The 20,183-nt window shown below is 54.2% G+C and overlaps 4 protein-coding genes across 4 annotated transcripts; 2 read left to right on the forward strand and 2 right to left on the reverse strand.

Annotated features, from left to right (window-relative positions):
- Positions 1-993: 993 nt before the first annotated feature.
- PG985_005991 (condensin complex component cnd2) lies at positions 994-3,792 on the forward strand (the record flags this gene model as incomplete). The annotated part of the gene is made up of 4 exons (XM_066825760.1): positions 994-1,103; positions 1,168-1,783; positions 1,842-3,416; positions 3,517-3,792. The coding sequence occupies 4 exons, from the start codon at positions 994-996 to the stop codon at positions 3,790-3,792; spliced, it is 2,577 nt and encodes an 858-aa protein (XP_066685367.1).
- A 1,124-nt stretch (positions 3,793-4,916) lies between these two features.
- PG985_005992 (High mobility group protein B3) lies at positions 4,917-7,508 on the reverse strand (the record flags this gene model as incomplete). Its single annotated transcript, XM_066825761.1, has 8 exons — positions 4,917-5,774; positions 5,852-5,991; positions 6,048-6,275; positions 6,365-6,419; positions 6,494-6,667; positions 6,732-6,765; positions 6,827-7,018; positions 7,234-7,508. The coding sequence occupies 8 exons, from the start codon at positions 7,506-7,508 to the stop codon at positions 4,917-4,919; spliced, it is 1,956 nt and encodes a 651-aa protein (XP_066685368.1).
- Positions 7,509-11,678: 4,170 nt separating this feature from the next.
- PG985_005993 (uncharacterized protein) lies at positions 11,679-12,754 on the forward strand (the record flags this gene model as incomplete). Its single annotated transcript, XM_066825762.1, has 3 exons — positions 11,679-11,777; positions 11,919-11,938; positions 12,586-12,754. 3 exons carry the CDS (start codon positions 11,679-11,681, stop codon positions 12,752-12,754), a joined length of 288 nt encoding a protein of 95 aa, XP_066685369.1.
- Positions 12,755-14,965: 2,211 nt separating this feature from the next.
- Positions 14,966-19,010, reverse strand: PG985_005994 (uncharacterized protein; the record flags this gene model as incomplete). The annotated part of the gene is made up of 4 exons (XM_066825763.1): positions 14,966-15,403; positions 15,469-16,011; positions 16,079-18,087; positions 18,158-19,010. The coding sequence occupies 4 exons, from the start codon at positions 19,008-19,010 to the stop codon at positions 14,966-14,968; spliced, it is 3,843 nt and encodes a 1,280-aa protein (XP_066685370.1).
- Between the last annotated feature and the right edge of the window lie 1,173 nt (positions 19,011-20,183).

The following is a 20,183-nucleotide window of genomic DNA, read 5'->3' on the forward strand; positions in this document are numbered from 1 at the left end:
CAGGCTTTCGGCTGGTACCGGAGTCGTCTGACCGGTCTTCTGACTCGGCGAGTCGGCAGGACGCCAGAGCCGGGAAAAGGCGGGGACGAAGCCGAGGCAATACCGCGCCTTAGCAGTCCTAGCAGGCAGTGCGGGCGAGCTGGGATTGGGAATTGAATTTGCATTCGCCTTTGCTGCGCATTCTGGAAGGTGGGAAGGGCATCCGTCCAACTGACAAGAGACTGATGGTCACAGACAGCTAAGCAGCCACACGGGCTGGTGCTTGTCCGTGTTGGTGCAGTGCCAGCAGCGCCCGGCAGGCCAACTTTTCAGGGCCACTACGACCAATCAAGCCGTAGCGTAGGCCTGGGACGCCACACGGTTGACACGTGTACCTGCGACGCTGCACGCAACACTGCGCTGCACTGTTTGTTATGCACTTGGCACATTGCCTACATACATAATGTAGCATAATAGGCAGAGTCTGTGGGTTCTGCTGTGGGCACACCTGCAATTATTCTGGGCAGCTGGGCAGTACCAGCAGTACGGACGGGAGAAGTACCAGGAGCAGCAGTACCAGCAGCAGTCGGGTGCAAACAGCAGCTTGCAGCCTGGATTCTGGCCTGGACAGTGGACAGGGAAGAGGGGTAGTTTGCAGGTTGCAGGGGCTCGGCCAAGGGGGGACGAACAAGTAAACAATCAAATCGGGCTTGGTTCAGACGTTGTTTACATACAGTAACACACACACACACTCTCTCTCTCTCTATCTCTGTCGCCCAATATCGCTGCCAAACAAAAGTCGCAGAGCAAGCAAGGAAAGAAATTGCCCGAAACAGGCCTGCATTTGGAGCAAAGTCGCGACGGAACGGTCGGACGGGGGCTCTTGCTTTACACACCCGCCTGCACCCACCACACACACATACAGATCCATCGGACTTTGATTGATTTTTGATTTTTCGTATTTGTACTTTTTTTCTGGCCCGCGGGGAGCAGCGCATTCTACGCATCGTCAATATGCCTCGCGTTGCCCAAGTGCCACGAGCAAACGCTGGTAGTAGGAATGCCTCTGGTTCCATGCAAGCATCACCTTTCAAACAATCCCCCGTCAAGCCAGCAGGTATCAAGTAAGTCTGCGTGCACACCCCCCGATTGAGCGGCGCACTTCTGCCTCTGCGACACGCCAGTAAGCTCACAACCATTGCACCCTGCCATCAGGATCCCCCTGAACGACGACAAGCAAGAGAAGAGAGGCCGGCTGCACTCGCGCCAAGCCCGTCACGAGAAACAGATCAACGAAATCAAAGCCGCCGCGTCGACCCCGGCGCGAAAGGGAAGTCGCAGGCTGGAGGACTCCGAGAATGCCACGCCGGCGTCCGACCCCCGGACGCCTCGGCGCGGCCAGGTCGAAGACGATGAGGTCCTCTACGTGGGCGGCACCGGTGTCACCCCTATGAAGCGTGTCCCCATCCTGGCCAACTTCGAGGAGTGGATGAAGATGGCAACCGACAATAAGATCAATGCCACCAATTCCTGGAACTTCGCCCTCATCGACTACTTCCACGACATGTCCCTCCTCAAGGAGGGCGACGGTGTCAATTTCCAGCGCGCCAGCTGCACGCTCGACGGATGTGTCAAGATTTATACCAGCAGAGTCGACAGCGTCGCAACAGAAACAGGGAAACTATTGAGTGGTCTTGCCGACAGCAACAACAAGAAGAAGGACAGGGACGAAGGTGACGGCGAGGAAAGCGAGGAGGAGGTGGACGAAGACGGCAACGTCATCAAGAAGAAGAAGCAGAAGCGGGTAAGCACTGCCGCCCACACATAGTCGCCCCATTGGCAATCACTGACTTGCGCGACAGCAACGATCTTCCGAGGCCACACTCGCGCCATCGTTTGCCTCTCTGCAATTGAAGAAGTTCGAGCTCGAATTTTCGGTGGACCCTCTGTTCAAGAAGGCGTCGGCGGACTTTGATGAGGGTGGCGCCAAGGGTCTCCTGCTCAACCATTTGATGATTGACGGACAGGGCCGAATTGTTTTCGACAGTAGTGATGATGCCAACGATGCATCGAAAGACAGCCTGAAGCCCCGGCGCAGAGAGGATGTCACAGCCGAAGAGGAGGAACTGGAGGAGGGAAACGAGCCTACCACCCTCACCGAGCACGAACCCGAACCAGAAGAAGATGTCGAAATCGACATTGGCGCCCTGGGCGCCAAGTTCTTCCCGGATCTGAACTTTTTGGACGGCCAGGATGTGTGCCCGTCACTCAAGAACTTTGACCTCGGCGACCCCTCCGGATCTCTCGACATCCCCTTTCTGCGCGCCGCCGAGGATTGGAAAAACCAGGAAGACGATGACGACGACGAGATGGGAGGGGTTGGCAACAAATCTGGCATGTTCATCGACGACGACAACCCGATGGGCTTTGACGATATGACAGCCATGGGTGGCTTTGACGTTGTTGCCTTTGGCGAGGGTGGCGAAGCGTGGGCGCGAGAAGCCGCGCTGGAGCCGCAAATGCGCCCCTATAGCGTTCCGTTCGAGGATGGCATGGAAGGCGGAGACGGCGTCGATGGTATGGACAATGAAAATGGCGACTATGTAATCTCCATGAACCATGGCAAGAATGGCGAAAAGATGCACGAGGACATCCTCAGCTACTTCGACCAAGCTCTGCAGAAGAACTGGGCAGGACCCGAGCATTGGAGGATCCGAAAAATCAAGGACGCCGGCAAGCCAGAATCTGCTACCCGCCAGCGCAAAGAAAAGGAGCCGTTTGAGATCGACTTCGCTTCGCCTCTTGACCCCAAACTAGGGGAGCAGATCTACACGGCAGCCAGTACGAACGCAGCTATATGCATGCCCAAGAAGGACTGGAAGTCCAAGACTCGGAATCTCCTCCCTGATGACAAACATTTCAACTCGAAGCAGCTGCTGAGCCTCTTCCTCAAGCCAAAGGCACGGATGAGAGGTGGCCGCCGCTTCGGCAGCAAGATTGGAATGTTTGGCAACGCCGGCCAGCAGGAACATGTGCCCGAGGGAGAGATGGATGAGGCATTCTGGGCAAACAAGGAACCGGCCAAGACTACTGGAGGGGATGACACGGCTCTGCCGCAAGGAGATTACGATGCGAACTTCTTTGACGATGAGATGCCCCTGCCCGGCGGCGGTCTGCTCGACGACGACGATGACCTGGAGTTTGCAGACGCCAGAGACCATTTCTCTCCTGGCGCCGAAGCACCTATGACTGAGAATGCAGGTTTCACCGCCATGCTGGATGGCGGTATGACCATGGGCGGGTTCGGGACACAGCTTGTCACTTCGACTCGTAGGCTACGACCAGACTATGTACAATACGCCAGAGTCGCCAAAAAGGTCGACGTGCGGCGACTCAAGGAGGAGCTCTGGACGGGTATGTCTCTGAAAGGACTAGAGGTAAGATTCTCCACCCCCCACCGCCTTCCCATCCCGTACTTGACTCGGTAGCCTTTTGGAGATGAAATACGAAGACATCAGCTGACACCATTGACACCAGGACCCGGACATTCCGGCACCGCCGTCGGATGCTGGCGAGGAAAGCGCAAGCGCACCGCCGGCCAAAGAAGAGCCGACGCTGAAGTTTACTAGCGTCATGAACGATCTCCAGGCGGTCTACTCCAAGCCGGTCATGGACGACATTTCGACCAGCTTCTGCTTCATCTGTCTGCTGCACTTGGCCAACGAGAAGGGCCTCGTGATTGAGAACACCCCCGAATTGATGGAGCTGGATATCCGAAGAGACCCCAACGCCGAAATCACGGGCGAGGCCTAAGACACTTTGGCCTTTCAAAACTACATGTATATAACTCCAGCTAGTAGGACTTTGTGTCGAGAGATGATGTGCATATGATTGAACGACGGAAACATCACGCCTGACCCTTAGCGACGGTGCCCGCCCCCTGAGATGTCAAGGCTGATTGGGTGCTCGTGGAGTCTGGGGTTCATCTTTGCCTGTCCTCGTTTATACGACTTCATGAGTTCTGCGATACACGAAACCCTGAATGACTATGGTTCTAATTGTCCGCCTTGCGCAAATCTGTCGGATTTTACCATGCTCATTCACCATAGGCCGAAGAACAAGTGAGGAGATCAAGTATGCCCAAGGTCGATATTCTGGGGGCTTTTTATTTTCACGGCGCCTAGTAGATAGAGATAGCAGATACTTCAAGGCACTGATCTACATACACATGTACATTCACACACTGTTCCTTCTAGTGTGTCCAGGAGCTTTCAGAGGCCCGCATTGTCTTCTTTATTACTCCAGTACCGATCAACCCTTCGCCGTCCAAAGAGAGGCAGGCGGCCCCATCAAATACCTTTCCCGTGCAAGAAAATGACAATGTTTGCCACACGCACCTCTACAACCAATAGGTGACATGATCTTGTGTAAGGTCGTCAAAGAGATCGCTTGTAGGTGGACGGATGGCGGGTTTTCCCCATGGGCCAAGATGATAAAATATACATCCAGACTGCTCGATTTAGCCGCAACGCCGTGTAAAGAAAACGCCCGAGATTAAGACCCGTGCTTGGTTTTTTGGTTCGCAATATGAAGGCATGCCAATGAGAATCCAGAAGAACGCCGGCCCTACATAGCTCCGGTATAGTAATACGCCTCCAAACTCCGATTCCTTGCTGCTAGTAACGGGTGTATTTGCTGCACAAATCTGACAATTTGTCATACTCGCAGGGCGCGAGGGGTATTAAAACAAGTGAAATGATAAAGTCTGCGACACTCGACCAAGGCTCATGCTCCCGCAAACGAGGTTTGCAGACTTATATAGGAGAAAGCAAGGGGCTGTGCGCATAGAAACCTAAGAGTTCGGATGTCTAGCAAGCAGATTTTCGCTTCGTAAAGCACCATGATGGAAATTGTGTGATATGAATCATCAAACGTCATTATAAGTTGCCTCGGCCCACAATGTCACTGGCCCGCAACAAGGCACTCATGCCATCAAGTCCAACATCGGCAGGGGCCGAGGGGTTCGACGCCATAGAAGTCGGCTGAGTCGTGGGAAGCGAAAGCGGAGGCTGGGATGCCATCAGAGGAGGGAGGTGGTTGAGTGGGCTGATGGGATAGGGAGCCATGTGCGGTTCGGCCTGGTTTGGCGACCTGCTGCTATTGGAATGTGATCGCCCGGCAGTGGGCAATTGCGAATGCGGTTGCATCTGCTGTGGTTGTTGTGGTGGTGGTGGTGGTGGTTGCTGTGGATGTTGTTGCTGACCAGGAGGACGGCCAGGGTGTTGATGCATGCTCACTGGTGTCCTTGCAGGTATCGATGTCTCGTAAGGAAGAGGGGTGGGAAGCTGGGTACTCGAGGGCATTTCAGGTTTCGATGATAGCAGTGCGTGGATAGGCAAAGATGCCTCACTTGGTGTTCGAGGTGTCGAATACGAGGCGAGTGAGGATATGCTTCCCGACGATGATTGGTCCTTGCGCAATGAGGGTGGCCGGGACCAGTAAGCCGAGCTACCAGAGCTGCTGGAGTGAGGAAGACTCGGGACGGAAAGGGGTGTGCTTGATTCCGGAGAAAGCGCGGCAGACGCCGGCACCGCCGCCGAAAGGGGTGGCAAAGTCGACACGGGCGCGTTTTCGGGTATCTGTTGGCTTTCCGGCATGGTGGATTGGCGGCGCGGATGCTTAGCGGCCGTCTCACGGACGCCAGGACTCGAGATACCACGCGGTCTGGGAACGGCCGACACTTCATCTGTTGGCGGGAGACCGAGTGGTGATTGCGACAGGTGATCAGGTGAATGCTGAAGAGTATGCGTGTTGAGAACGGGGGATATGCGGGCCTCCGATTGGGAGGCGATCGAACTCATCCGCTGCTTACGCGTTGGTGGTGGCTCACTCCCTGGCTGACTGTCCGAGCCACTCCCACCAGCCAAGCCGTTCGACCCCAGCGATATACTAGAGCTACTCCCCTATAGCCACTGTCCGCGTCCGTCTTGATCCTCTTCGAGGCGTCTTTATCTACGATAGGCGTTAGCAGTGGCGTAAAAAGCAGCAACGCCATGACTAAGACGAACCATGAGCTGCCTGCCGCTTGCGAAATTCCTGTAAGTAGTCACAGTAGGCCCGGTACTCGGGCGTCTTCTTGTATTCGGCCATTTCGCGGTTGTAGCGCTCCTTCGCCTCCTGTGCTTGCGTCTCAAACGGCTCCTTTTCGTTCCGGTCCAGATTTTGCCAATTTTCGCCAACGAGCTTTGCAATCTCGGTGAACGTCAGGTTTTGACCTTTCAAGTCATCACGCATTTCTATGTGCAGAGTTAGCGCCGTCGCCCAAGTTTCTATCCGCATCGCACATGTTTGTGGGATGCAAATGATGCCAGGTAACACGACGTACTATTGGAAAACAGGACGTAGGCCGAAGGTGGCCGCTCGGGAGCATGCTCATCAGTCTGAGAGCGATGTTAGTTTCAATTCTTGCTTTCTTTCGCGGAGTGCATGCCGCTCATCATGGATTTCAACGAACCTTTGGGTGCCGCCGGTATTTACGTTTTGTCGAGGTTGTGACATCTTTTGCGTCGGGCTGGACTGGCTTGTTGCCATTAGATGACGTATCCTCTATGCTGGTGCGCGTCGGGGACACAAGCGTTGTGACCGGTACTTGCTGCCCACGGTAGTTGGCAATGCGTCGCTGCAATTTCTTTTTGGGATGTAAGTGTCAAATGTCCCGATGATACGGATAGGGGGGTTTGATGGTTTCTTACCCTCCGGTGACCCAACTTTACGCCGAGCGCATCCCTTATTGATCAGTTAGCCATAAGCCCTGATCGCCGGCCAGAACCTCCAACCCAGCACTTACAGATCCGATTCGGTGATGTCCAAAATGGTCTCCCAAGTGTCGAAGCCCTGGTCAAGGAACGTGTCAAGGTAGTGAGAGATACCCAGCTCGCCAAAGATCTGCTCGAGTTGATTCATGTAGACGGTTTCAGCCGCGTAGGCCGGTAGTGATGTCGATGGCCCCAAGGTCCATGAACCACGACCAAGATATAATCTGCGGACGCGTCTCGGTAAACTCCCAGTCTAGTTCTGCCGAATGGATTCGCAGACTATGCCGACGCTCGATTTTTCCCGCCTATTCAGTCAAAAGCGGCTCCTTTTTGTTTTTGCTTTCCTTCGTTCTTTCTCTGTCGTCACTTCGTTTTCCCTGCTCGATCCCTGGGTACTCCTGTCTCGACGGGTCTAATAACCTGTTGATTGTTCCTATACAATGTGAAAGGGGGGCTTTCAGAGCGTTGGCTGGGGCCAAGGCGAGTGTTCAAGGATAGAAAGCCGGCAGTCGGATGTGCGAAAGGATCCAGTGGTCTGGGCAGCCGAAAGAAATAGGTGGTTTCGAGGGCGTAGATGGAATCGACGTGCGTGACGGAGTGAGGGAAAGGAACCCTAGGCGGATACGGCGCCGTCAACGTTCGGTGGTACAGCTGCTCGGATTGGTCGTCCGTGTTGGGAGGAAGGATGGGAAGATGGTAGACTGGACGTGGCATGAGGCAAACGAAATGGGAAAGTCGGCCGGACGAGAGAGGTCAATGGCAATGTTTAAGGGCAATCTGAAGAATTAGCATCATGGATGCAGAGCTGGCTCTTGAGCAACATTAAGTCATGGCGATCGGGATAGAAAATTCAGATCTCGATGCGAGGGAACACCAGGTGAGGATCGAAATACAGCAGGTCAAACGGACTTCTGGATTACGGCAGGGCAGGCCTGCGACTGCGACTACTTACTGGTACAGCAGGTACATGGCCGATGGCCAGGGCTAAAAGAGACGGCCTACAAGCAACGGAGCAGGTACCTACGTACCGACTTACAGTAACAGTAGGCACGCCTCGACAATGCTAAATGCCTTATCCACTTGGAGGGGGGGAGGGATTAGGCGCTAGGCGACTTGGGTTCTGTCGGTGCTTTGTGGGTTTAGGTAGGTAGGCAGGCAGGCAGGCAGGCAGGCAGAACAGGCCCGTAGGCTGGTAGGTTGGCAGGCATTTTCTCAATTCAATTGCAGCCGAAGCTAGTGATAAAATGATTGAAGTGCGTGCGTGCGTGCGAGAACCACCAAATTCCATGACCAACGATCCATTTGATGGACGGGCTTGTTGTATGCACGTCTGTGTAGCACCCAGGTAGCGCACAACTGGACTGCCCGCAGCAGGGGCAACCCGCTTCCCGCGACCTCGATGACAACCTACCTTGCGACCAGCGAGTAATGTAAAATGCACTGGGTCCTGCTACACCTATTTTGCCCTGTGTTATTGGCAATTGATGGCTCGTGAGAGACACATACATACGTACTTGCATAAGCATTTCCAATGGGGAGGATTAGTGGGGGACATGAGGTGCTGTGCCGCGGTCCTGCCCGAGTCCGGTTTCGTTACTCGGCCATTCATTGTTGACATGGCTGGGGTGTCAGGATCAGGAAGAAGGCGGCCGAAACGGCAGCCTTGCGTTGAAAACTGTACCACTCCCAGCCAACCTCCTATGAGGTCAGAGACGGCACGCTCAAGCTTGTTGACGAGTGCCTTGCCCACCAATAGGGTGAAACCTGCTAGGCTGTTGTCCTGCATGCAGCTCGCATAAAGGAAAGGAACCTGGGCCGGACCTGGGCCGGGTCTAAGTGGTAAACATCTCGACGGCAAAAATGCATGAGATGTGGTCAATATCATATCGATCGATGGGCATTGCTACTACGGAGCAAGCCTGACATGTACCTTTCGTTACGGTGGATGGAGGGGATCCGGGCCAGTCCAGTCAAGTCCAGTCCAGGGCACATGTACCACTACACTGCATTGGACTGTTAGCCTTCTTTTGGTGCCAGGCCGAACCGGTTGCCGGAACCCCCCAGAGCTGTCAACCGGTCTCTTCAACAATGGCATCTCGCATCTCGTTTCTGCTTTCGCATCGAGGTCCAAGGCTGGTCGTATGATGTAATGCGAGGGAGCGAGCATGGTTATTATTGTACGCGGCGGCAGACAGGCACTCTCCAATAGCCTTTTTGTCCAAAAGCCGGATCATACGACCGTGGGTGTGGTAGCGGATCGAGATCGTCGAGGTTAACCTTGCACGTACTTGTGTGTGTTGGGTTGGGGAAAAGGTGCAGCAGCCTCTACCTTCATCTCCTTTTTTTGCGTCGTCTGGGTCGCCTCTCGAAAGGGACCTGGTCGATGACAGCTGGGTAACTTAGCAAATGTTGGCCTCAGACTGCCGATGCGGTCCTGACATCTGTCCCTCGCAGGTTTATAAGAATGAGCTACCCTTCTACCTAGTAGCCGTGTGCCGTGATAACAGCCTATGTCAGTTCATCGAGATGGTGCTCGAGTCTCGCCTCGGCCATCTCGCACAGCCAACCGGCTAGTTTTTTGAGGTAGCTCGGGTTAGTCCTAGCCCTTGCGGTGACAGCCGCCAAGTCTTCCTACCCTGAGGAATGACGCTGCGTGGTTGCGCGCAAGTTGTGTTTGTTGTGCCTTTTTGATTGCCTAAGCCCGACTGCCAGATGCCCGGGTCTTCTGTCGGGCACTTGAGACGGTTCTTGATTGGCCTGGGCCTCTGGGAAGGAGAAAAATAAGGAGAATGGCAAATGGGTAGGCCCATTGGTTCGCCCGGGAGGTGGGTGGCCAGGTGTGGTGGCAGGTTGGAGCAGATCGACTATTGCTATGTGCGATCGATACTGCCACTGGTTTTCTTGCTTGTTTATGTATGTATTTCCCAAAAAAAAACCGTTTTCATCCCCACTCTTTCCGAGCCCGGGTAGGGAAGAGCAGGTTCCAAACATGGAACGCAGGTTCGACAGTACATACAGTTTGAACATCACCTTTCACGGCCCTTACCCCGTAAGATACAGTGCCATCGTGATTCCCGAAATTATGCATCGAGATGCTACCCAACCCAGGTTGGCTCGTTGGCTCTCACTCACTTTTCGCCCTCCCAGGTCTGAATCTCTTTTGGGCTGCGGCTAGCTTCCATTGATGTCCCTGTGAGTTGTGTGTCATGTAACTCCAAACCTTAGGTACTGTACATACCACTACCTGCTTACCCTCCTACATTGATCGATGCATTCACGTATCCGGCCAACATGGGAGTTAGGAGATCTCAGGTTCTTGTGTAGGTGTCTACAGTATGTGTGCAACGGAATGCTGGAAATGCCGTCTGTGCCGTACCGATGGGCCCGGAGCGTTTACGGAGAAGGCAAATGTCGATGCGGGATGCGGCTCGAGTCTAATCTCTCCTGCCTGGACGACGAGGGGTTGTTGATGCCAAACTCTGTTAATTGTCCTCCGTCATAAGCGCGACGGGTGTGGCTGCGACCTGGATCAAAAGGTGGTCCGGTGCTGACAAGCACGTGTCCCCCTGAGCGCACAACGAGCGACTGATGTTGGGCAGCCGGGTGCTGCTGGGTGACTGACTTACTGCATGGCTTGCTCCTGCTGGCGGGTTCGGCCGTGGTACTACTTACTTACTACCTGTACCTGACCATAACATCGTCGAGCCGTCTCGAAGCAGTCCATCCACGTCGGCGAATAAGGCCGACCAAAGGTCTGACCGAGTCAAGCCATCGTCATGGGATGCAAAATGGGGAGTATAGGCGAGACGCGCGCAGACTCAGTCAGCTGTCGCTCGTGTGGTGTGGAGCGGTATGGAGTAGTTGGATATCAATAGTCCAGCTAGGGGTCTGAGGATCATTTTATCTCAGAAGAAGGACCGTATGTAGTATGCCAGGTAGGCTGTGGCTCGGATGGTAGGCACGCCGTCCATGCCCATGCCATGCCATCAACCATGCCATGCCACACAGCCTAGACATAGACAGCCGGCGCGGAAAACATTCATCGTGACGGGCCAAGAAGTCACTGGCAGAAACTCGGATCGCATGAGGCAATGGTCAGGTTCAGAAATCCAATATAGGATCTGCATGCAAGAGAGACGGCCTAGTCTGACCGGTCATCCAGCGCAGGGGGCCAGGCTGCCAGACATTGATTGATGTGTTGAAACCCTGGGCATCCATTGCCTTCCAGTTAGTTTGACGCTCAACATCAGCATCAATACATACATCATGATGGCCCATCTGCCACGACGGCTCGATCGTGATAATGGCCTGCCAAGCCTCCGCTCGTACAGTACGGGCTTCCAAAGACCTATCTGCCTACACTGGAGGATCTGTTTATCTCACGTGCGCCTTCTCATTGCCGGTGTGCGGCGTGCGGCGTGGGCATACGAAAAAGGTAACCCCCACCACGGCCTGGAACACGCCTGGGTGTGACCTCTTTAGTTAGGCCAATCAACTACCTACAGTACTGTAACTGTTTGTCACCAAAAGCCCAGTTCGCCTAAACTACATCGGTCAAGTGCCTGCCCCCCAAAAATGGTCCAAAGAAGAGGCTGGACCACGACCGCGTTAGCAGCCTCGTGTGGGCGAAAAGCGACGATATCTCAGGTCACTTCCAAAGCCACCTCGCCCTTCAAGCTTCACGATCGCCGGGACTGCACTTTTTCGCATTTGCATGTCGCGCCAGCCGAGATTACAAAGCGCCTGGCAAATTCCACACACATCAATATACATACTGCCTGCAACACACCATCCATCCTATCAATCCTATCAATCCTAGGTACTCCGTACCCTACCTACTACCCCCCCCCCCCCTCTCGTCGCCCTTTACCCAAGACCACCACCATGGCCGGAACCGACGAGCAAGACTTCAACAAAAACACCGGCCCTTCAGATGGGTCCGCGCCTGTGGTGGCATCGTCGTCTCAGGCCGAAATGGCACAGGTGAGTGAGCAAGCAGCCCTGTCTGGCCCTGTCTGGAACATGCAAGCACGAACAGCCTGCCGAAAGGCGAACTACATACACCAGTTTATCCCCGCACTTTCACAGGAGCGCGCGGCTGACACGGGCCCTGGGCCGTTCTAGGCCTTCAAAGACCTCGCCAGGTACGTCTTTCGCCACCTCTCTCCCCTCTAAGCCATGCGGTTTCGCATCAAAATCCTCCCTCCTCCGCCCTACTGATTCCGACTTTCCCATGGCGTAAATACCATTGGCAGAGTGCGTCTCCGAAACACCCATGCGGACTGCTGCATCCATGCAATTTAACCTATACCTGCCCTGTACATATCGTTCGTACCAAGAGCCAAAGCCCGAGTCGAACCACTGCCCTGCCCTGCCCTCCACTCATACGACTACTCATACTCATTGCCACGCTTCTGAGCTTCCTGGTGCCGGCTGGGGTCTAGATCGCTGGCGATGCATGTTCTCCTGGGCCCGGTCTTTGGCATGGCCAGAGAACCGTCTCACACCCCAAGAATGCCGTCCAATGCTTGATGGGATTCTGCAGATTGTGCAGCCCTCGGACTTGGGCCAGAGCCAATGGGGCCGGGATGGCTTCCGGTGACAAAGTTCAAGCCCTCCGCCAGTGCGGACAGGTGTACTGCATCAGGTGGCGTAGCCCGGGCTTAGGTCACCATGGCATTCTAGATTCCCGCATTCCCCCGGTCGCAATCTGGCATGCCGCCATGCCCTCGCGAACATGCCATTCTTGCAAACGCCACTTTTGGGGGTAGCTGGCTAATTTGGCACACAGGGGCGAGCAGCAGGCTGCCGCCATGGAGGCAAACCTTACGAAGCTGGAGGACAAACTTGACGAGCTACTAGCCCAGTTCGAGACCACTGCAGCAGCCGGGTCACCTGACCTGGATAAAGTTGGCAGCAATGCTGATGAAAGCCAAGAAGAAAAGAAAAATGAGACCTAGGATCAAGGAACGCTGACAGACATGGTCTTGCCTTGCCGTACTACGTATGTATGTCTTGTATGTCTTGGTATCGCCTTTGGCCTAGGCTCTATCCAGAACCCAGCCGAGTTGTTAAGGTATTGGCTGCATACCTGATTCATCTTTTATCAGATTGCAGCGGCAGGAGAAACAGGATGCACTTGAAATAGAAATGGACCAGGCTGCATCCTTTATGCGAGGCTCTGGTTCCGCGTCGAGTTATTAGGTAATATACGCAGCGAATTGCAACAACCGGATGATCGAGATGAAGTATGATTCTGATCCAGTGCGCGGCCACGTGCCGGCCTTACTGGGCTCTTGACATCAATTGGGCATCACCTGGATGTTGCAGGGTTGCTCTTTGGCCTTGGTCTTCACAGCTGTGCCACCAGGGCCCCCTTTGGCATGGGCACGTGGTAGGCTCGTATATCCGCGAAGGGCTCGCATTGCTGGATCGGTACGGCGGGCCATGACCACTTTGATGCACTGCTGTCAAGGTTGGTAGATACAGCGCGTCTCCTTGGGCGTTTACATCTACCGCGTCATCCAGGCAGGGAACGGCACTGGACAGCCTCTCTGCGTAGCTAACTACCCGCCAGGCACATTGCCTAGATAGACCTAGTGCATGGTCCGGGGCAACACGATCAAGGGGCAATAGCCGGGCTTTCTTGTCTTGTCATCAAGCCCCGAGATCGAACCGCCCTTCCGGGACCTCCAGGCCGTGGGGTTAGGTCGCAACCCCCCTTTCTCCCTCTCTACTGAGCTGGGGCGGGTGAAGGGCGGCGAGGCAAGCCAGACAGGGGGCTACCTGTTCCCCCTGTTTATTCTTCTCACACGGATACGATACCTGATTTCTTGGCCGTGGGTCCTTCGGCGGAAGTCAACGGGGCACGGCCGGGTGTTGGGCCGAAGCCCTGCCGTCTCGAGTGAGGCGGACTAGTACCGGATTTGGTTATGTTTTTTTTTTTTCCCCTCTACTTTTTTTTTCCGGCAGTTGGGAAGGAGACACATGCCCAACGACATGTATGGGATCGGCTGCTTCCGTCTAACCACGATATCCCCCATCAGAGGGATGGGCCAGCGTAAACCGCGAAGAGTACTTAACTATCCAATCTGTGAATTTTGACCTTGATCCCAGTGACGGTGAAAGCCGATGAGTGCGGGAATATGAATGGTAGTAATCAGATACCAAACATATCACTTTACCTGTATGTGGCCTCCGTTTATACTATGCTGCTCGACCCCTGGCCATATGACCACTCGAAAAGGGTGCGTCCACCTTGTATCCCGAGACGGCCTGGCTTACCTGCCATGAGCTTCGGACTCCGTGAAGTCTATTAGTAGAGCAGGGTGATATAATTGGCATGCACCACGGTATCGTCGCGGAAGGACAGGTAGATCTAGGTTTGATCATCCAGGCGGATCACGAGCGCCACTCTCATCATTCAATATATATATGAATAAACTCCGTGCCCCGTATGGGCCTCATCATCATCCCAACAGGCCTGGCTTAAAGAGCTGATTTAGTCTCGGTAAACCCTCCCATGTATTGGTAGTCGCTGGTGACTACGTCCTTCGCAAAGCAATCCAAACATGCAGCTAGAACTGCGCAAAGCAGCATGTGATCCTACGCCTTTCCAGTTCAAGTCCTGGGTAAATGCAGCAACGGACTCCACCGTCCTGCCAATATCATAAGGATGGCCGACAGACAGACCGAAGCCGCCTATTGAAATACCGTCCCGAGTGAATAAACGCCAAAGAGAGTCTCAAACAAGTAACTGCTGCGTCTGGTTGATCCTGTTCGCACCCATCCAGGCTGTACTTAATCTCGACAAACCCTATCATATACTAATGCATAGCCTCCAAGGGCAACCGTGCTTCTTCATAAAACCTTTCCATCCAAAAGTCCTGAAACGAGAGTAATAAAAAAACATAAAACGAGGAATATTTCGTAACGCAGACCGTGATAGAGAAATCGCCGCAATGCATGGGATGTGACGGGCAGAGGGTATCAAGCTGACTGATGCTGAATACATGCGAGAAAGACAGATTGGCTAACTCGGACAGCGGGTGGTATAGTAGTACTTTGGGTTTCTTCTTTCTTTTCTTTTTCTTTCCAAATTGGAACCGGGCATTCGACAACAATCAGTTGCTATGAGCGCGTAATAGATGCTAAACGACCGCAATGCAACGTTAGTTAGTTGCTAAACAGGTTTCAGAAAGACTCGCATTACGTGCCCTTGCTAGTGGATCATCCTGATCTGCTGTCACCAGAGTCGGGCTGGTGATAGCACCCAGCGGCTCTGTCGAGGTGATAGCTCGAGGCTCCAGACTCGGCCGGGGCACGCTTCCCCCGTTCTGGAGATTGTGGTTGCCCTGTTCAGTCGAACGCGCTAACTCACGTTCTCGGTTCTTCTCCAGCAAGGCCCCCCCAAGCGTGGCACATTTCAGGATCGTCTGGATCAGATGGTTTTGCTGCAGCGGCTTCGATAGGTACTCGTCCATCTGTGCCTGTATACACTTTTCGCGGTCACCCATCATGGCGTGCGCCGTCAAGGCGATAATGGGCGTCCGTTGGGCGCCGAGGCTCCGTTCGTATTCTCGAATCTTGCCCGTCGCTTCAAATCCTCCCTGCAAGTATCATTCGTTAGTCAAAGGGGGGTCCAGGGGTTACACACGGGGTGGGCAAGTCGAACCATTATGGGCATCTGCACATCCATCAGAATCACGTCGAACTTCTTCTCCTTCACCTTCTCGACGGCCTCGAGGCCGTTTCCGACCACTGTCACCACATGGTGGTATTTCTCCAGGATTTTGACGGCGAGCCGCTGGTTGACGCGGTTGTCTTCGGCAAGGAGAATCTCAAACGACCTCGTGTTGTCTGCAAGCGACGGCGTGGCTCGGTTCTCCAGTGCCGGCACCATACCGTTCCCGAGATCGATAGGCTTGCAAGGTGTCGTCATGTAGGACGTGATACCCAGGTCCAAGCACGATTTCAGGCTGACGTGGACCACGGGGGCCAAGAGGACAATCGGAAGGTATTTGAAGTCATCAATGGCTCGCAGGCGTCGAGCCGTCTCGATCGAGTCGACAATGATGACATCGTAGGGCGGCTCGTCCGATCCAAGATCTCGGGCTAGGGCCTTCTTGGGTGACGACCACAGGGACCAAGCCGAGGCTCTGGAGGATAGAGACGATTTCTTTCCCGAAGCGGGTCCGTCCTCTGTCGACAAAGAGCACTTGGTGCTCCTTGTATGGCTTCAACTGCTTTTCGATCATGGACAGGTCGCCATTCGCGAGCTTAACGACGCACGTGAAGTAGAACGAGCTTCCCTTGCCGAACTCACTCTGGACCCAGACATCACCGCCCATGAGGCTGACCAGCCTCTTGGAGATGGAGAGACCCAGGCCAGTACCACCAAATTTCCGCGTCATCGAGCCGTCTGCTTGCTGGAACGTGTCAAAGATGAGATCCAGCTTGTCCTGCGGGATTCCTATTCCCGTATCGGAGACGACAAACTCGAGCGCGTACTCGTTGGGGTGCTTGACCGTCGCGTTTTCAGCCTTGCTAATAGTAAGACTGACCTCGCCGTGCTCGGTGAACTTGATGGCGTTGCCGACAAGGTTGAGGATGATTTGGCGTAGACGGAAGGAATCGCCCACGACATAATCCGGCACCGAGTGGTCCACGCGGTAGGTGAGATCCAGGAACTTTTCGTTGGCCTTCACGGCAAGCGTCTTGAGGGCATTGAACACGGTTCCTCGCAGCGTATACGGAATCTCCTCGATCACCATGCGCCTGGCCTCAATCTTGGACAAGTCCAGAATGTCGTCAATGATGGTCAACAGACTGTTAGCCAAATTGTTCACAATGTTCAGCATTTCCCTCTGATATTGCGTCAGGTCCGTATCCAGTGTCAGCTGCGTCATGCCGATGATGCCGTTCATGGGTGTTCGAATCTCATGCGACATATTGGCCAGGAACTCCGACTTGGTCTTATTCGCCTGTTCAGCAGCCTCTCTCGCTTGGGTGTTTCGCTGAATACTGTCGCGGAGGTTGTACACCATCTGGTTGATTTTTCGCTTCAGCTCGTCCATTTCGCCCGAGGCCTCCACATCGACTAATTTGGTGAAGTTCCCATCCGTAGCAGCATTAGTGATATCGCCGAATGCTCTCACTTGTGTGGTCAAGTTGGTGGCCATGGTGTTCACGTCGGTTGTGATTTCTTTCCATCTTCCTTTTAGGCCGCCAACGTCTGCTTGGCCGCCCATCTTGCCGTCGACTCCTACGTCCTTGGCGACTCGTTGGACTTCGTTGCAGAAAATGGATAATCTGTCAACCATGTTGTTTATAGTCTCCTTTAGTACCGCGACTTCACCCTTCGCCGGAACGCGGATCTTTTGGCTCATATCTCCATCGGCGATGGCTTGCGTCACCATCGAGATACCTCGTACCTGGGTTGTGAGGTTCGAGGCCATCGTGTTGACATTCTCGGTGAGGTCCTTCCACTTTCCTTCAACGTCGTCGACACGCGCCTGGCCACCGAGAGTGCCGTCTGTGCCTACCTCCCTGGCCACTTTGCTGACCTCGAAAGCAAATGTACTTAGACGGTCCACCATGGAGTTGATGGTGTTTTTCAGATCTAAAATCTCGCCCCTGACCTCAACGCCAATCTTCTTAGTGAGGTCGCCTTTAGCCACGGCTGTTGTGACCTTGGAGATCTCTCGCACTTGGGTGGTCAAGTTCATGGCCATGCCGTTGACATTGTCGGTGAGGTCACGCCAGGTGCCTTGTACGTCATTAACGATAGCCTGGCCTCCCAGTCGCCCCTCTGTACCGACCTCTTTGGCAATCTTGGTGACTTCGGATGCAAATTGCTGAAGCTGGCCCACCATGGAGTTGATGGTGGACTTGAGCTCGAAGATTTCACCCTTGCACTCGGCCTGGACCTTCTGCGTCAGGTCACCTCGCGCGACCGCTGTTGTGACCTTGGCTATATCTCGGACTTGGGTGGTGAGGTTGTCGGCCATAGCATTGACGTTGACGGTCAGCTCGTTCCACATGCCTTGTACTCCCATTACGTCTGCTTGGCCCCCAAGCATTCCTTCAGTTCCGACATCGCGCGCCACACGACTGACTTCCGACGCAAAAGTGCGTAGTTGGTCCACCATGGTGTTGATAGTTTGTTGGAGTTGTAGGATCTCGCCCTTGGCCGGTCTTTCGATTTTCTTGGTAAGATCACCATGCGCGACCGCTGTCGTTACAGAAGCGATCTCGCGCACCTGATCGGTGAGATTCTGGGCCATCACGTTCACTAGCAGGACATTGTTAGCTTATCATAGCCGACACAACACCCAAATGAGAACAGTGCTACCACTACTTACCGTTGTCAGTAAGTTCTTTCCAGGTACCATCGACGCCTTCGATCATGGCTTGGCCACCCAGCATGCCGTCAGTGCCGACCTCGCGGGCGACCCTGGACACTTCGCTCGAGAAGACTTGTAGCTGATCCATCATGGTGTTTATCGTTCGCTTAAAAGTCGTGATCTCTGGGTCCATTTCCACCGAATTCATCCGCACTCTTTTACTCAGATCACCATGGGCTACAGCCGTGGTGATCTCGCCAATCTCTCGCAAAGCCTTCTGGAAAGCCTCGTTGGCCTTTTGGTGTTTCCATAGTTCGCGTTCCAGAGTGGCGACACGCTCCTCTTCCAGGAGGCGGAGCGCCTTCTCCTGCAGAGCCTTTTGTTCGATCAGCTGAGCATTAACGTTGGTCAACTCCTGGCGCTGGTTGTCGAGGAGCTTGGACTGGTCGTCGATATGTTCACGTAATCCCTCCAGAGCTTCGTCAGTCAGCGACACATAGGCCTTTGGGGGCCGATCTTCAGTGCCAACATGGCGAATACTTGGGATCGGTGATAACTTAGATCGCATGAGAGACTTGCCGGTAATGGACCTGGGCGAGGATGTCTCTTCACTGAAAAGAGGCTCGACCGTTGTTTCATTGGGTGTGGCCGGGAAGACGGGCGCGTTGGCCATGCTGGCCTTAGCCTCGAGGTGTTGGACCCTGGCAGCGAGCGCCGCCAGTTCCCGCTCGAGGGCATCCTTGGCTGGGCTGGTCGGGCCCGGAAGTTTTGTCGACGAGGAGGGAGTCACGGTGATGGGTTCTTTGGGGTCGCCGGCAGCTATCGTCTTGACTATGGCAGCAGCCGCTGCCAAAGCCGATTCGTCGGCCATAATTCTCATGACACAGATACTCGGCGGTGGGCAAGGTTGTTTCGTTTTGAATTAGATTTTTTGGGGCAGTAGGTAAGGAGCGAATAATCAGGCCTAGCAAAGGCACAAATGATGTCGTAAATCACCAATTCATTGGCAACTGGATCTCGCGAGAAGGTGTAAAGAAAAGCTTCCTTTCGCAGAGACAACCGGAAGAGAATGTTTTTGGCGAGTCCTTATCTCGTGAGGTCGATTTTCATGCCCGGTCCCAGCGATGCGGTCGTTAAAGCGGTCGGCGAAGGGCTAGCACCAGCGGATAGCCAAGGTGGGTGGTAACTGGAAAACGACAATGGGATTTCCCGTGAAAGGATGTGTCGGGGGGCGGCCGTGGACAGAAAGGCGACCGCTCTTGTTTTTGTGTCTTTGGGTCCAATTCGGTATTAACGAGATGCGATGACAGCAAAAGATGGATGAGTTGCAGCTGAGGTTGCCAGACGGTTGTGATAGTTTTGATAGTTAAGGGATAGGATGGGAACTTGAAAGTGGAGGTGCTGAGATTCGGGTCGGGATCCCAGATAACTCGAGTTAGGAGCTTGTGTGCCGCAACTGTGATAGTGCGTGCGTGCGTGCGTGTCTCTCCGTCTCTCCCTCTTTCTCTCGCTCTCTCTGTGTGTGTGCGTGTGTGTGGTTGTGTGGTTGTGTGTGTGTGTGTGTGTGTGTGCAGCTGTGGTTGTGCGTGTGTGGAGGGAGGAGAGCAAAGGAGAAAGAGAGAGTACAGTGTACTTCAGATATTGCCGTCGAGTGCAAAAGGTGGGTGGTTCTCTGCAGTTATTTGGTGGCTGCTCCCAGAGGCCCAGAGAAGATAAGGCCTAAAAAGAACAGGGTTAAATCAACAAAGCGGAACAGCAGAATAGGCCAGGCTACATAAACATAAAATACATATGTAGGTACTTCCTTTCAGCAGGCGGCCAGTACAAGAGAGGAGGGCGAGAAAAGGGCAGACCGTACGGTCAAAACCTGTAGCCAACAAGGGTGGCCCGCGGTAGCATGGACATTGCAATGGCATGTCTTTCTGGTACCGCTTTTGCCATTGCCAAAGGGGGGTTTGTGCTCCCCCAAATATGGACCCCGAACTGCCTAGGAGCCTAGCCGCTATCCCAGGATCTTTAGAATCTGGGATGTCCCTCGTCCGCT

This window comes from Apiospora marii, assembly GCF_038362585.1.
Source record: "Apiospora marii strain CBS 49790 chromosome Unknown utg000004l_segment0_segment0, whole genome shotgun sequence".
Taxonomy (NCBI): domain Eukaryota; kingdom Fungi; phylum Ascomycota; class Sordariomycetes; order Amphisphaeriales; family Apiosporaceae; genus Apiospora; species Apiospora marii.